This window comes from Odocoileus virginianus, unplaced genomic scaffold, assembly GCF_023699985.2.
Source record: "Odocoileus virginianus isolate 20LAN1187 ecotype Illinois unplaced genomic scaffold, Ovbor_1.2 Unplaced_Contig_4, whole genome shotgun sequence".
NCBI lineage: Eukaryota > Metazoa > Chordata > Mammalia > Artiodactyla > Cervidae > Odocoileus > Odocoileus virginianus.
This window is the reverse complement of record NW_027224321.1, coordinates 553,321-568,487: the sequence shown is the minus strand read 5'-3', so window position 1 is coordinate 568,487 and position 15,167 is coordinate 553,321. Positions and strand designations below refer to the sequence as shown.

At 48.7% G+C, this 15,167-nt stretch overlaps 1 protein-coding gene across 1 annotated transcript; it reads left to right on the top strand.

The window, feature by feature from the left end:
• The first annotated feature begins 8,833 nt into the window (after positions 1 to 8,833).
• On the top strand, positions 8,834 to 12,908 carry ARL4C (ARF like GTPase 4C). The gene has a single exon (XM_020904995.2). The coding sequence runs from the start codon at positions 9,408 to 9,410 to the stop codon at positions 9,984 to 9,986; it is 579 nt and encodes a 192-aa protein (XP_020760654.1). The 5' UTR covers positions 8,834 to 9,407; the 3' UTR covers positions 9,987 to 12,908.
• Positions 12,909 to 15,167: the final 2,259 nt, after the last annotated feature.

Genomic DNA, 15,167 nt, shown 5'->3' with positions numbered 1-15,167 from the left:
TCTGTCCTTCATCATCTCCCAGAGTTTGCCCAAACTCATGTTCATGGAGTCAGTGATGCCAGCCAACCATCTCATCCTCTGTTGTCCCCTTCTCCTCCTGCCCTCCGTCTTTCCCAGCATCAGGGTCTTGCCTGCAATTGTTTTGAATACCAGTAAAAAATCAATAAACGTGATTTTAAAAGGCTCATAGTTTTAATTCCAAGAGCTATTTCAAAACAGAATTATCTGGATTCTGGTTAACTCCATGTAGGGGGTGAACAAACAGAAGGGAAAGACAGGTATGTCTATTACCTACTGCTTGTTGGATGTACTTGCTCAATAAGCCTGGCAGAGACATATATAGACAGAGATCTGAGTTGAGTACTCTATGTTGGGAGCTTCTGGCTTTTGGCAGTGATAGAGGCTGAGAAATCATGAGAGGTAGATGTGATTACGTCCCCAGAGACAGGAGGATGAGAAGGTCCAAGATGAATCACTGAGGGCCACCAGCCCTCCGTGGATAAGAAGGACAGGTCTAGGCCATGACTGGAGAGAGGAGGAAGCATGGCTTTGTAGCCTCCTGTTTGGAGGTCCTCACTGGTGTGGTACCTCCATCCCAGATGGTTATCAGCACAAATCAGTCCTGCCTTTTCAGGGCAGTGTGTGTGGGAAGTACTGTCAGTTAGCCAGGCCATCTGGTTTTCTTAGAGAAATGCTTTAAGAAGGATGGAGCGATCAGCAGGATCCGGTGGAAGGCAGGGTAAGCAGGGAACCCAAAGGCCTTGAGTGTTTCCTGTGGTCACCAGTGCCCTCAGGAGAGCCGATATAGGACACTGGAGGGGGCAGGAGCAAGAACGTGAAAGGGATTTTCTATGACTGATGGAGCAGAGCTTCAGGTTACATAAGCCCAGTGTAGTTCATAAAGAGGAACGATCATCTAGAGTGGTTATGTCTCTAATAGACGCAGCAGGAGCCAAAGAACTCTATTCCGATGCTTGAGCTATTTCCACAGAAAGGACAGGGCCACATGGAGTGAGCTGTCATGCTGCAAGGGAACAGACCTCCTCGAGTGACCGCGCCAGAGAGAAAGCGGGAGCGGGCATCTCCCCGCCCTCCTCCACCGCGGCGAAGAGCCGCCAGGGCTTGATGGAGGCACAAAAGCACGATTGTTCCCATCTCTCTTGGGTCCAGCCAACTAGCTTTTAATTAAATGAAAATAATAGGCATCTCCGTTCACCTGGGGAGGAGGAGGGAGGCAACGCAAAGGAATCCAAGTTTCCATCAAACACTATTCAGTTCATGGGGTAGAACTCTAATCACTGGGAGTTATTGTTACCTGGTTTTTTTTCCCCTCCTCTTTCATCACTGAGTCTATGAGAGTCAAAATTTAATTATGGTGATTGAATTATTAAAGAACTCAGAAATAACTTTTGCATACCAAGCTTTTTCCTCCCCTTCAGCTGAAAAGACTGGCACTAACGTGAGGATTTTCTGTCATTTTAGCAGCCCTAAGTCCTGAGTTGCCATGTGTCTGGTCTTGATGTCCTTGATAAAAGTTCACTTGAGAGATGAAATTTAAGGAGAGATTGAAAATGATCTTATTTAAGAATCTTATCTGAAAATAATATTGACAAGAAAGGTAATGACTTCTAAATTTTCATACCTATTTCAGTCATATAATACAGACTATTAATAATGAAGACAGAAATGGTTGGGGGGGGACTTTTTAGCTATTTTTTTGCCCCAAATAGAAATAACCACTAAATGTTCATAGTAGTGACTGTTGGGAAAATGAAAATCTGAATTATTTCAGCCTTGTTGCTTCACAGAAAGCAGAAATGAGGCAACCTGAACTGGAATTTAGGTTTGTTTGTTTCTCATGAAAACCATGAACTTGAATGGACAGATCCTTTTTTTTTTAATTGAAATATAATTAATTTACAATGTTGTGTTGGTTTCAAGTGCATAGCAAAGTGATTCGGTTTAAAATATATGTACATATATATGCATGTACATAAAATATATGTACATATACATATGTACACATATGCACATGTGTATATATATGTACATCTATATATGTACTTCCTTTGTCCTGTGGACAGAGGAGCCTGGTGGGCTGCTGTCCATGGGGTCGCACAGAGTCGGACACGACTGAAGCGACTTAGCATGCATGCATGCATGCCTGAAGGAAGTCAGACAAAGAAAAATATGATATCACTTATATGTGGAATCTAAAAACTAATACAATGAATTTGCTTGTGAAACAGACTCACAGACGTAGAAAACAAACGTATGGTTACCACAGGGGAAAGTAGGAGGAGGGTGGGAATTAATTAAGGGTGCATGCTCAGTCAAGTTCACTCTTTGCGACTCACTGGACTGTAGCCCTCCAGGCTTCGCAGTCCATGGGATTCTCCAGGCGAGCGCATTGGAGCAGGTTGCCATTTCCTCCTCCAGAGGATCCTCCCGACCCAGGGATGGAACCCAAGTCTCCTGTGTCTCCCACACTGGCAGGCAGATTCTTTACCTCTGAGCCATCTGGGAAGCCCTGAATTAAGAGTAGATCCTGCTTATTTCCAGGCATCTGACCTCGTGCATGAAACAAAAGTCTGCAAGCATCACAGACTCATATTTAACTCCACCAAAACCTACCGCCCTTCCCACAAACTCCCCTGGGAACCAGTGTGTCTTAGTCCTTCCGTGTGTCCCCTGATTGCAGGCACTCCTCCAAAGATGAGCCTTTCTGGGTCTGACCCACCCCAGGACTCTGAGGGTGTGATCCCTTAGTGGCAATTTCCGATAAGGAAACATTCCCACCAAAGAACTTCCACCCTGGACCACCTGGCTTTGGCTGCTTCAAGCCTTGTTCTTTCTCTGCCCACCTGGCCTCCTTTATTTTCAACGTCTGGTCCCCTCTCCCTTTATGGCTGCCTGCCCTCTGAATTAAATGCAAAAATTGATTTCTTCCAATCTCTCATCTCAGCTGGGTTTCCTGCATGCTGATTTCCTCTCTCTTCCATTAATCTGTGATACTTTGAACAGCTTTCCTGGTGACATCCCTGCAGACTCTGCCAGGCTCCTGGTCCCCAGTCTTGGTCAATAATAAACTCTCCTATTCTGCCCTGGAGACAAGACCCGAATCTACACCTGAGAATCGACACCTCCAAGCTCTGAGCCCCCAAAGAAGCACTTTCTCAGTTTAACACATGGGGCTCTAAGAGATCTAGTCCCACAGCCCCAGAGAATCAGGTTCAAGTATCCCTCCATTCATTCAATACATACGGATGGAACATTTACTAGGTACGAGGCAAGAGGCAAATCAGCCTCTGGAGGCGTTCATCTCTTATACAAGAAGCTCAGTAGAGGGCACTCCTGTATTATGATAGTTAAGAATAGGAGGCCGTGAACCTGAACCCAGGGATCCAATCAGAAAAAGCAAATAGTCACACACTATGCTTGTGGACACACAACCCTGTTCCGATATTTATCCTTGTGAAAGTGGAGAAGTGTGAGTGACTCAGTCATATCCGACTCTTTGCAATACCATGAACCGTAGACCGCCAGGCTCCTCTGTCCAAGGAATTCTCCAGGCAAGAATACTGGAGTGGGTTGCCATTCCCTTCTCCAGGGGATCTTCCTAACCCAGGGATCCAACCCTGGTCTCCTACACTGCAGGTGGATTCTTTCACCATCTGAGTCACAGTAGCCACACTCAACTGTGGATGGGATGCTCACCTTTGCATCTTATGTCATGATCTTTCCTAAGCCAAAAATAATAATGCTGAAATATATTGCTCTCTTCACTGGATAGACTCAAAATTTGTTTTAATTGGTGGCACACTTGATCTCTAAGCCCTTCAAGGAAAAAAAAAAAGAGAACAGTTTACAGTTTCAGAATCACTGCATTCTGTTTACTGGAACTGAGTCCTTTTCTGGATGTAGAACCATTTTGATGCAGATGAAAAGGAAAGGAAATGTTGCTGCTGCTGGATGTGAAACTCATCTCAGGCAAGATCACAAGTGCACGTCATTCTTTGAGAAACGTCTTACTGTGATTAAAATGAAGAAAGTGGCACAGTGCAGCCAGTGTTTTGGCAACCATTGAGATTCAAACAGCTATGCCCCTTATAAAACTGGTTTTCTTTCTTTCTTCTTTTTTTGCAGGTACCACAGGTAACCTTTGTAGAGCTTACTTACTGTGTACCAGGGCGTGCACGCTTAGTCACTAAGTCGTGTCCGACTCTTTCGCAGCCCCATGGACTCTAGCCTGCCCGGCTCCTCTGTCCACGGATGTCCCCAGGCAAAATACTGGAGTGGTTGCCATTTCCTGTGGGTTTCCCCGGTGACTCAGATAGTAAAGGATCTGCCTGTGATGTGGGAGACCCAGGTTCAATCCCTGGGTTGGGAAGATACCCTGGAGAAGGGAATGGCTTCCCACTCCAGTATTCTTGCCTGGAGAACTCCATGGACAGAGAAGCCTGGTGGGCTACAGTCCTTGGGGTCACAAACAGTCGGACGAACACTACTACTTAATGCTTAACACTACTACATGTTTAGCCTCTGGGCCCCATCCGTCGGCATAACAGTACTACTAAGCAAATAATGCTACTGCTACTGCTGCCACCATTTTCCTCTTCAGGAGACCTTCCTGACCCAGGAATTGAACACATGTCTCCTGCATTGCAGGTGGATTCTTTACCGCTGAGTCGCAAGGGAAACCCACATGGTGTGCCAAGTACCACGCCAAACACTTGACATGTATTACTTCATTTCACCTTCTCAACAACCACAAGTGTTAGGTAGGTTTTAGAAATGGGGCGCTCAAGAAATGGTAACCTAGGTATTACCACGTGGCTGGAACATGGTGGGACATGTATAGCACCCACTCAATCTGTCCACACGGCCCAGACCATAGCCGTGTCACTATGTTCAAAGTGGGCCTTGCATTTCTGACATCGTGGTAAACATTACTTTCTGTCTCATAATTCCAAGGTTTTTCCATTGAAATTTGTATCAGAAAGAAAGTTGATTCAGCTAAATGGCATTTTTATGTATTAGAAGTTAAAGTATCCACTGTAAATTCAACTTATCACCTGGTGAGTGAAATTAGACTGTAGTATGGTTGCTATTCAATTACGGTGAGTTGCTGTTTAATGGCCCTGTTCTGGAAGGCTCTATTAATGTCTATTAATCTACTTTTTCTACTGGACAACAGACAGCCCTTTATTACTAAACCCCACAATGGTGCAAAGTGTGGGGGCTGCAGTCAAAACCACACTAGCTGTAATGAGCACAAACCCAAGAAAACACATCGATATTTTACTCAAATACTGCCCTCCTACTATCCTTAAAATAAATGCTAGACATGACAGGGAGAGATGCAAATAAGAGAAAGGAATCCACAGGAAGATCATTTGTGAGAGCCAGATAGAGAATGTTCTAGTCTGATCTGTCTTTATCCAGAGGCCCAGGTCCCAGGCTACTAATCTAAGTCTGGTCTCAGGCTGGCACCCAGGCTACGCCCTGTCTGTAGCACAGAGAAAGGAGAGAGAAGACAGTCTCTTGAGAAGGTGGCTATCTAGGAATTAGGTTTTGAAGAGAGCCAGGAAAATCACTTGGAAAACAAAACCCTGTCTTCCCAGGGTTCCCAATAACTGAAATGAAATCATTATAAATCACACGGACATCTGTTATTTTTGCTTACTCACTCCTATTAGCCCTTTGGAGAGCAGATAGAAGGCTGATTCTTCTTTGGGGACCACCCCTCCCCAGGTTTAACCTCTGGGCCCCAGCCATGGGCCCTCCTTCTGGACAGTAGTACCTGATATAGGGCTGGGCCAGACAGGTCAGAGGGATATGTCCTCCAGGCTCTAGTCTCAGTTACTGGGAAAGAGATCCACCTTTTTCTTTCTAGGATATACACCAAGGATGTGAACCCAGACCTGCCAGTGGGAAAAACGGATCGATGCAGAGAAAAACAGGAGACAGACAGACTGATCTAAGGACATCTGAGATCCACGGCTTCTAGACACGCCTGAACAGCATCATAATCATGAACTTTTCCATTGTGTCAGTCAATCTGTTGTTCAGTTGCTCAGTCGTGTCCGACTCTTTGCAATCCCATGGACTGCATCACATGAGGCTTCCCTGTCCTTCACCATCTGCCGGAGTTGCTCAAACTCATTCCATTGAATCAGTGATGCTATCCAGCCATCTCATCCTCTGTGGTGGTCCCCTTTTCCTCCTGCCTTCAATCTTTTCCAGCATCAGGGTCTTTTCCAATGAGTCAGCTCTTTGCATCAGGTGGCCAAAGTATTGGAGCTTCAGCTTCAGCATCAGTCTTTCCAATGAATATTCAGGGTTGATTTCCCATTTAAGATTGACTGGTTTGATCTCCTTGCAGTCCAAGGGACTCTCAAGAGTCTTCTCCAGCACCACAGTTTGAAAGCATCAATTCTTCAGTGCTCAGCCTTCTGACCATAGGTCCAACCCTCACATCCATACATGGCTACTGGGAAAACCATTGCTTTGACTAGACAGACCTTTGTAAGCAAAGTAATATCTCTGCTTTTTAATGCACCATCTAGATTTGCCACAGATTTTCTTTCAAGGAGCAAGCGTCTTCATTTCTTGGCTGCAGTGATTTTGGAGCCCAAGAAAATAAAATCTGCCACTGTTTCCATTGTTTCCCCATCTACTTACCATGAAGTGGTGGGACTGGATGCCATGATCTTTGTTTTTTGAGTTTCAAGCCAGATTTTTCACTCTCCTCTTTCCCTTTCACCAAGAGGCTCTTAATTCCTGTTCACTTTCTGCCATAAGGGTGGTGTCATCTGCATATCTGAGGTTATTGATATTTCTCCCTACAGTGCATTCTTGATTCCAGCTTGTGCTTCATCCAGCCTGGCATTTCTCATGATGTACTCTGCATGTAAGTTAAATAAGCAGGGTGACAGAATACAACCTTTACGTACTCCTTTCCCAGTTTTGAACCAGTCTGTTGTTCCATGTCTCATTCTAACTGTTGCTTCTTGTCCTGCACACAGGTTTCTCAGGATACAGGTCAGGTGGTCTGGTGTTTGCACATCTTTAAGAATTTTCCACAGTTTGTTGTGATCCACAGAGTCAAAGACTTTAGTGTAGTCAATGAAGCAGAAGTAGATGTTTTTCTGGAATTCTCTTGCTTTTTCTATGATCCAACGGATGTTGGCAATTTGAATGGAATTTCTGTCTTTCACAACTGAATTCAGGTTGCTTACAACTTCATTCCCTGTTAACTTAGTGTGTGGGTAGTGTGGGGAGTGGGAGAGAGCAGCAAGCCCTCAGCTCCTGGCATGAATAAAACTGGGTGAGGAGAAGGCCATCTGCAAGTAGGTTCTACCCTGGCCAAGTCAAGTGCCCGAGCCTTGGTTTCCTCATCCGGCAGGTTGGACAGAATGATCCACTAGGACTTTTCCAGCCCTGGACCAGTCTGAGTGGTTGCTGCCACCAGGGGAGTCCCCAAAGGAGGGACGGTTGGTTCTGCCATCAACACAGTCTTCTCATATGGTTCAATACAAATAAAATCACCTGTTTTATCACAGCTTGTGAAAAGAAGGTGGTAAAGAAAGCATTTCTATAATAATTTGGTTTTCACCCATCAATGGTTATCAGGCTCATTTCCATCCCCCTAGACCCCATTCCCTCTTCCTGCCTCATAAGCTGGAGTTGGGAAGAAGCCCCTGTCCATACTGCCTCTGCTCCTCCTCCTCCAGAGCCCCGGTTCGCTCAGTTTCCTCTGCACCCTGAGAGGATAAGCCTTGGTTGTGTGCTTGCAAACTAGAATCAGAGCACTGAACTGGAGTGATGGGAGAAGCCTGCCAGGGGCTGGGTACTGGTGTCTGTGACCTATGGTGCAACCTACTCTGAGCTGCTGACACAGCTCTGTTTCAGGCCCAAATGCACCTGGAGCACCAGTGGCAGGAGGAGTGGTTCACTTGTGGGCAGGTGGTTCTTAGTCCTCAAAGTACCGTGGGTGGTAGAGGGTGTTCTCCTGAGATGCTAACACTTGACCTGGGATGTCCGCGCAGACGCTGGGAACAAAAATAAGGTAGCAAAGGAGCTGTCTGGGGTTGGTGAGTCGTCGGAGCTAACTGGGCAGGCAGACAAGTCTCCTTAAATGAAGCCAGGCCTCCGGGGCGATCTGGGCACGGGTCTGGGCCCCAGAGCAGCGGTGATCCCGTGGAGCGCCCCCACCGGAGCCCTGGCAGGGAAGCCAGCCAGGGTACCAGGGAGGGTCAGGGTCCTGGGCACCGCAAAGGCCACGCGCCCGGGCTGGCTCCTGGAGGCCCACGCCCTCCTTTCCCCTCTCCTGGGTGGGGGAGTCTGGGGGTCACGAGGCCTCAGCCATAGCCCTCTCTTCCCAGAGGGGCACTCTCACCCCACCCCTACCTCGGATGGTCCCCAGTCCCTCGGCCTGAGCTTCCCCGGCCCGCCTTGACCTGGACTCTGGACCCCCGGCCCTGGCTCCCGCAGGCCGTCTGCGCCTCCCACGCTGCAGTCCCGCCGGGCAGTCGGTCCGGCCTGGGGCTGGCGGGGAGTGGAGTTCCGGGAGCTATTTTTACAAGATGCGTCAGAGGGCCGAGGCGGGAAGAGCCTGCGGCTCGGGGGTCCATTATCCGGGTGCGGGGCGGGAGGAGACGCCCAGGGCTATTTCGAAAGCTCTGAAAGGCGCGAAAGCGGCCCGCCGGGCTGGGAGGTCCACGCCCGACCCGGGGCGGGGCCGTCGGGGCGGGGCGGGGCGAGGGTCCAAGAAGGGGCGGGGGCCATCAGAAGGGGCGGGATGAGGGCGGGGCCTCCGAGGGGCGGAGCCGGGCGCCCTCCCACCGCTGCAGGCTGGCGGCGGCGGCGGCGGCGCGGGGACTGCGGGGACAGCCAGGCGGCCGCCCCGGCAGCGAAGCCCGGGGAAGCCCACGCCCCGCCTGCGCCTCCGAGGCGCGCCCTGGGAGTGGGATTGGCCCCGCGGCGGCGCCGCCCAAACAGAGGCGAGCGCTGGGCGCTCGGAGCCCGGAACCGGCAGCAGCGGAGAGCCGGGGCAGCGGCTGGAGCGCGGGGGCGCGGCCCGAGGAAGCCGCAGAGAGCCGGGGCCGGCGGGGGAGGGCGACGGGCGCGAGCAGCCCGCGGCGCCGCAGCGGAGGAGGCTTCGCTGGAGACAAAGCCCATCGAGAGCTAGGCAATGCCCGGCCGGCGCGGGCGCGGGGGTCGCGGCGTCTGAGCGCGCCGAGCCGTGCGCTTCGGGGACTCCGAGCCCGGGCCGGTGCCGGCGGCTGAGGGCGGCAGGCGGGGCCCAGGTGCGCCCGCCCGCGTCGGGCCCGTAACTGCTCGGGAGGGCGGGGGGCGGCGCCCTCCCGCCGCAGCCGCAGTGGCCGGCGCCGCAGCGAGGAGCCATGGGCAACATCTCCTCCAACATCTCGGCCTTCCAGTCCCTGCACATCGTCATGCTGGGCTTGGACTCAGCCGGCAAGACCACGGTGCTCTACCGGCTCAAGTTCAACGAGTTCGTGAACACCGTGCCCACGATCGGCTTCAACACGGAGAAGATCAAGCTGAGCAACGGCACGGCCAAGGGCATCAGCTGCCACTTCTGGGACGTGGGCGGCCAGGAGAAGCTTCGGCCGCTCTGGAAGTCCTACAGCCGCTGCACGGACGGCATCATCTACGTGGTGGACTCGGTGGACGTGGACCGGCTGGAGGAGGCCAAGACGGAGCTGCACAAGGTGACCAAGTTCGCCGAGAACCAGGGCACGCCGCTGCTCGTCATCGCCAACAAGCAGGACCTGCCCAAATCGCTGCCCGTGGCGGAGATCGAGAAGCAGCTGGCGTTGCACGAGCTCATCCCGGCCACCACCTACCACGTCCAGCCGGCGTGCGCCATCATCGGCGAGGGCCTCACCGAGGGCATGGACAAGCTCTACGAGATGATCCTGAAACGCAGGAAGTCCCTCAAGCAGAAGAAGAAGCGGTAATGCGCCGGACGGCGACGTTCCGGAGCTAGGCGCGGGGAGCGAGCGAGTCCGGAATGAATGAATGAAAGGCTGGGTGGCCCGCGCGCCCGCGAACAAAGACAGCGAACCAAAGCGACGCTTCGAATTTTTAAAGCGGAGTCTCTGCACCGGCATGCAGGACTGGTGACTTAACCTGGGTATGTAGGCAAGCTGGCCAGCCTGCGCTCGACCTGCCCACCACCCCCAGCTCAGGGGTCCTTTTGTCTGAACGCCGGAGCTACTCAGGGGGTGGGGGACCCGGCTGGGGAGTGGACGTGCAGGTCCCACCGTCCGCCCTGCTGGCCCAGGTTGGAAGGCTCAGATATCAGAGACAAAAGCGATTTCCTCCTACTCCAGCAGGGCCAGAAGTTCAGGCTTCCCCGCCCTCACTGGGGATCGCACCTGTGAGCTACCTGAGGTATGCGGTTCCCAGAACCCCAGGAGTTCCCATCTGGGGGCACGGTGGCAGTGGGAGGTGCTGGGGGGATAGCCTCTCCTTGGGCTGTGAAAGCTGGATAATTTTATGTCACAGGGCAGGCCCCTGTGAAAATCCATTTGCCCTGCTCTGGGCCCAAACGAGGTGGTGGTTTGGGCCATCAGAGGACTCCGTGGAACAGTACCGCAGCCGGAAGGCGCGGGGCGCTGCGCTGGCCTGGGCTGGGGGATGGCCGCGAAGAACGCCCCTTTCCTGGTGCTTTGTGGTAGCTTCAGAAGACCAGTTTTGTTGAGAACTGCTTTTCAGCCTGGAATCAGACATCTTCCAGATGGTTTGGACCCTGTCCATGTGTAGGTCATTATCACACAAAGAGACCAATAAAAAAAAATTAAAACCCAGAAACTGTTGGAGGTGGTGGCAAATGATGCATTTACTCTTTGCAGAATAGTTAAAGGTGTTTAAAGGGTAAGACTCCTGACGTCAATGCTGGATGGGGTGTGTGTAGATACAGTGCTGTGTAATCGGCATACATTTCTAGACCCATATGTGTGGAATCTTCAATAATTTTTTTTTTTAGCCTGCTGATTGGTTTGTGTGAACACACCAGCTGCAGATGTGTGCTGAATGACAAGCGGGTTTTGGCACGGGGTGTCTCTTGTACTCCTAACCGCTTGATGATGGGTTATGGTTTTCAGACAATTTTTTTTTTCCCCTTAAAAAAAATCTGCTACGAATGAATACTCCCCATAGAAATGCTCAGTTTAGGGGAAAAAGAAGACTTTGCCCTTTTAGATCCCTTTAAGCTGCAAGTGGCGATATGTTCAAATTTCTAATTTGGTTCATTGTGGCCTATCTGGTTTAAGTATTTTCATTGCAAATGTCTCCTTAGAGTATTTGATGTTACACACCAACAGACAAAAGTCCACCTTGTTGCAAAAGCCGACCTCATTGCATGGATTTCAAGGCGAGGGAAAAGCACAAGGAGGTCCTTCCTGATTCCTGCTTGTGGAAACTGGTTGTAGAGCAAATGCAGACACGGTGAGCGCTTGGGATGAAAGAAAGCGTGTGACGTAATGGTCACCTGTCCTCAGGCTCCTCACAGTTTACTTGAAAGAGGCTTTGGAAATAAAGTGAAAGAAGAAGAAATACCTATTTTTAATAATGTAATTTAAAAAAATCCTTTATAATCAGGACTGAGTCTTGGTTTGCAGAAGCTGTCATTCTCCCCCAAACACAGTATCAAAAGGGAAACTTAGACTTACTGTGTGATTTTGATTTCTTCTTTAAACCCATGTTTACAGATAGGATTATGTCTGTCCGTCCCCCACCCCGATCCACGAACAATGATACATTTCTTGTGTGAAGGAGGCCTGTAGAAATTGGGCATGGTCATGCGTGAGCATGTGAGTTAGTCAAATTATAAATCCATGCCTATAAATAAATCCCTGCAGTCAAAGTGAATTTAAGAACCAGAGGTAGTAGTCCTGGCTTCCTGCTTGATCCAGTTCCCCTATGAAATATTTTAAAAGAGGAAACCTAGCAGTCCATCTTTCTTTTCTCTTTTGTCAGTGTATTTGGTACCCCTCCAACGCTGGTCTTTTTGTAGAAACTCTGTAGAGAAAATATAGCTGAGCAGTGTTGAAAAGCCTGCAAGGTTTCAGTTTACATATCGACAGCATAGTCACTGATTTCTAAATGGGCTGGTCCCGTCATCTGAAGATCCTGTATAGAATTATTAAAAGAAAAAAAAAATCCATCTTTCTTTATTTTCTTCACATGCAACAATTTCTTAAGCACTTTGACATTTTGGTAGTTCCACACTATTGAGAGAATAATATATTTATTTTGTGACATTGCAGATGCCAAATACTGTAACCTCGTGCTGACAATATTTTGGTCCAAGATCACTGTTCAGATCCTGTCATGCTTTACCAATGATGCAAAATGACATTTTTTTTTTTTTTTTTGCATTATCAATACTTAAGGGTGCGGTCAACTGTTAGTAATTGTGCAGTAAAGCTCTGTGGTGTATCAACCAATAGTTAAGAGTCTCAGTTGATATCTGTAGTGTTTGCCCTAATGATAGCCCATTTCATCTCTGACCAATGGGGGCAGGAAGCACAGGCTAAATTACCTTGGAGTGGTCACCTGGGAGATCCCTCCAGCGTACCTGTCAGTGATTTATTATGCCTCCTGCTCTTTGGAGAATGAATGGGGTCCACATAGAGGAGCTTGGCCTCCCCACAGGAGCTTTTCAAATGTTTTCTGATAGACACAGGGAGGCCAGCTTTGTTTCACAACGATTCCTTTCACAGATTCTCTGTCATGGTGTTGGGACTGTCTCCTGGTTTGTTTCCATTTGTACTGCTGTAATTCTCTGTCCTGATCATCCCCCTCTTTGGGTTCCTGTTTCCTTTTATATGCGTATATGATGCTGTGAACAGAAATAAATTATTTATACAATCAAACGTTTGGGGAAATCTTCTGTGGATGGTTTTTCAAGTTGCCTCTGTTTATTTCTAGGCCTGAGTGGAGGGATGGATCACAGGATGGTCTCTGCTGTCTAAATGGGGTCCAGGGCTGGATGAGTCATCTCTGCTCTTTTGGTTTATGTCTAACTCTGCCCTGGGTGGAGGATTTAGAGGCTCAGATGCAAGAGTCTGTGTGCCTATCACCCTTAAGATGCCTGTCAGTGGTCCTTACACATTCTTTTCGGAAAATGACCTCAACACCTAGCCAGCCCCAAGCCTCTCCGTTATTAAAAAAGGTTGTGATTGTTAATTGCTTCAAAGATATGCTCTGATTATGTGAAATTGGAAATATCTATGTGCTCTTATGATGGCATACTAGTCACCACTCTGCTCAATGTCTTGGGTGCTCTCTTGGTATCTAGGCTGAGTCCATCACCCTTGAATCCATCAGAGAGACTCCCTTAAATCGTCAGTGTAGTGAGACCACCGTGCTCTGTACATACCAGCGAGAAAAGGTCCACTTTCTAAAAAAATGGTTGGGCCAGAATCAGTAGACTTTCTGACAGTTTCTAAGTGTAGCTCATAGAGGCCATTGGCAGGTACTAAGCAACAAAACTAATTGGTTTTGGAACCTAAAAGATCCAGTTTCAAATTCTGACCCATGCTCAGGGCCCCATGATTTGTAGAAGTTCCTAGCCTTTGGGCCTCAATTTTTTTTTCCCATCTGTAAAACTGTATAATGACTATTGGGAGGATGAAGCATGATAATAGTGTATGTGACATGCTTGTAAAGTACCTAAGCCAGGCTTGACTTTTATTGTTCACTTGGCAATAGAAGGTAAAGTTTAGGAGCCAAATTACACCAAGAGGGCACACGTGCCATTTCTAAATACTGAAACTTGAAAAGTGCTTATGGGAGTAAAAATATTAGAAATCAAAAGAAGCAAAACTTGAACCCCCCCCCCTTTTTTTTGGTGCAAACTTGATTTAAGAGAAATCTCTGGGGAGCCAGGTGACTCTTGGTGCTTAGATGATATTGTTCATTTTATGTTTTCCAGGAAAGTAAGCACACACGCACTGACCCCTAATAGCTGATAAGGCTAATTTTAGTCCTAAGCAACTGCCTTGCTTTCCTTTCATTTGACTTCCCCCCCCCCCCCCCCCCCAGTTTCAGCTCTTCCCTAGTATGAGGGGTGGACAGTGGGTGTCTCGAGTTATTGTTTTTCTGCCTTTGCTTTTGTCGCCAGGTCCTGTGCCCTTGGAATGATTCTGTACCAACATCATAGGCTGTTTTGATGTCACATTTTGTCACATTTATATGGTAGTAAAGTACAAATTGTGTGCAAAAAGCAGAAGATGAAAGGCCTGAAATGATCGAAAACAGTCAGGACACCCCAAAACCTGCTCCCCTTCATTTCCCAGCTCTCCCCCCGTCCAGCTAGCCTCTCCTCTTTCCTTCTCTACTGCCAGTGCGTATCTCATGTCCATGCTTTGGCCTTGACCTGAGACGACCTGAAGGCACTTCTGCTTTCAGATGCGTATCTTATCTTGAAATCAGCCTTCTCCTTCAGGTTCTCCTGGCTCAGTGGAAATCTTTTTTAAATGGAATTTGCACACGACATTAGAGCACTTTATGCATTTGTTTTGCACAATTTCTGAACTTCAGAATGGAGTAGCTCCAGCTGCTAAAAGGAAAGTGCAAACGGGGGGTATCTGAGAAACGGTCGTGTTGCTTCTTCCCCAAGATGAGAAGTGAGAATGAAAGAGCTGTGTGGTTTAACCACACCTGAGTTTTCAGAACATGCAGTGGCGTTTCTTTGAATGATCCGAACTTCTGTGCTGTGATCTTCTCATTGTGTGACAGCAAAGCATGAACGAAATAGCCAGAACAAGTCATTGTTTAACTCATCTATGGCATGGCTTTGAGAAGTCAAGCACCCCTTCTGCATTGTTTAATGAAAGTCGTTCTCACATAGTTGTGTTAAGGACAGCTCTGTTTCTGTTCCCATCAGTCTTATGTGATCACGGTAAAGGGGCTTCCCGGGTGACTCAGTGGTAGGGAATCCACCCGCCAATGAAGGAGATGCAAGTGACACAGGTTTGATCTCTGGACTGGGAAGATCCCCTGGAGAAGAAAATGGCAACCTACTTCGGGATTCTTGTTTGGAAAATCCCATGGATGGAGGAGCCTGCTGGGCTATTGTCTAGGGGGTCACAAAGAGCCAGATGTAACAGAGCAACTAAACAACAATAAGT

What these genes read in the sequence shown, in the direction of transcription:
- ARL4C (XM_020904995.2), top strand. Translation starts at nt 9,408, where the DNA reads ATGGGCAACATCTCCTCCAACATCTCGGCCTTCCAGTCCCTGCACATC.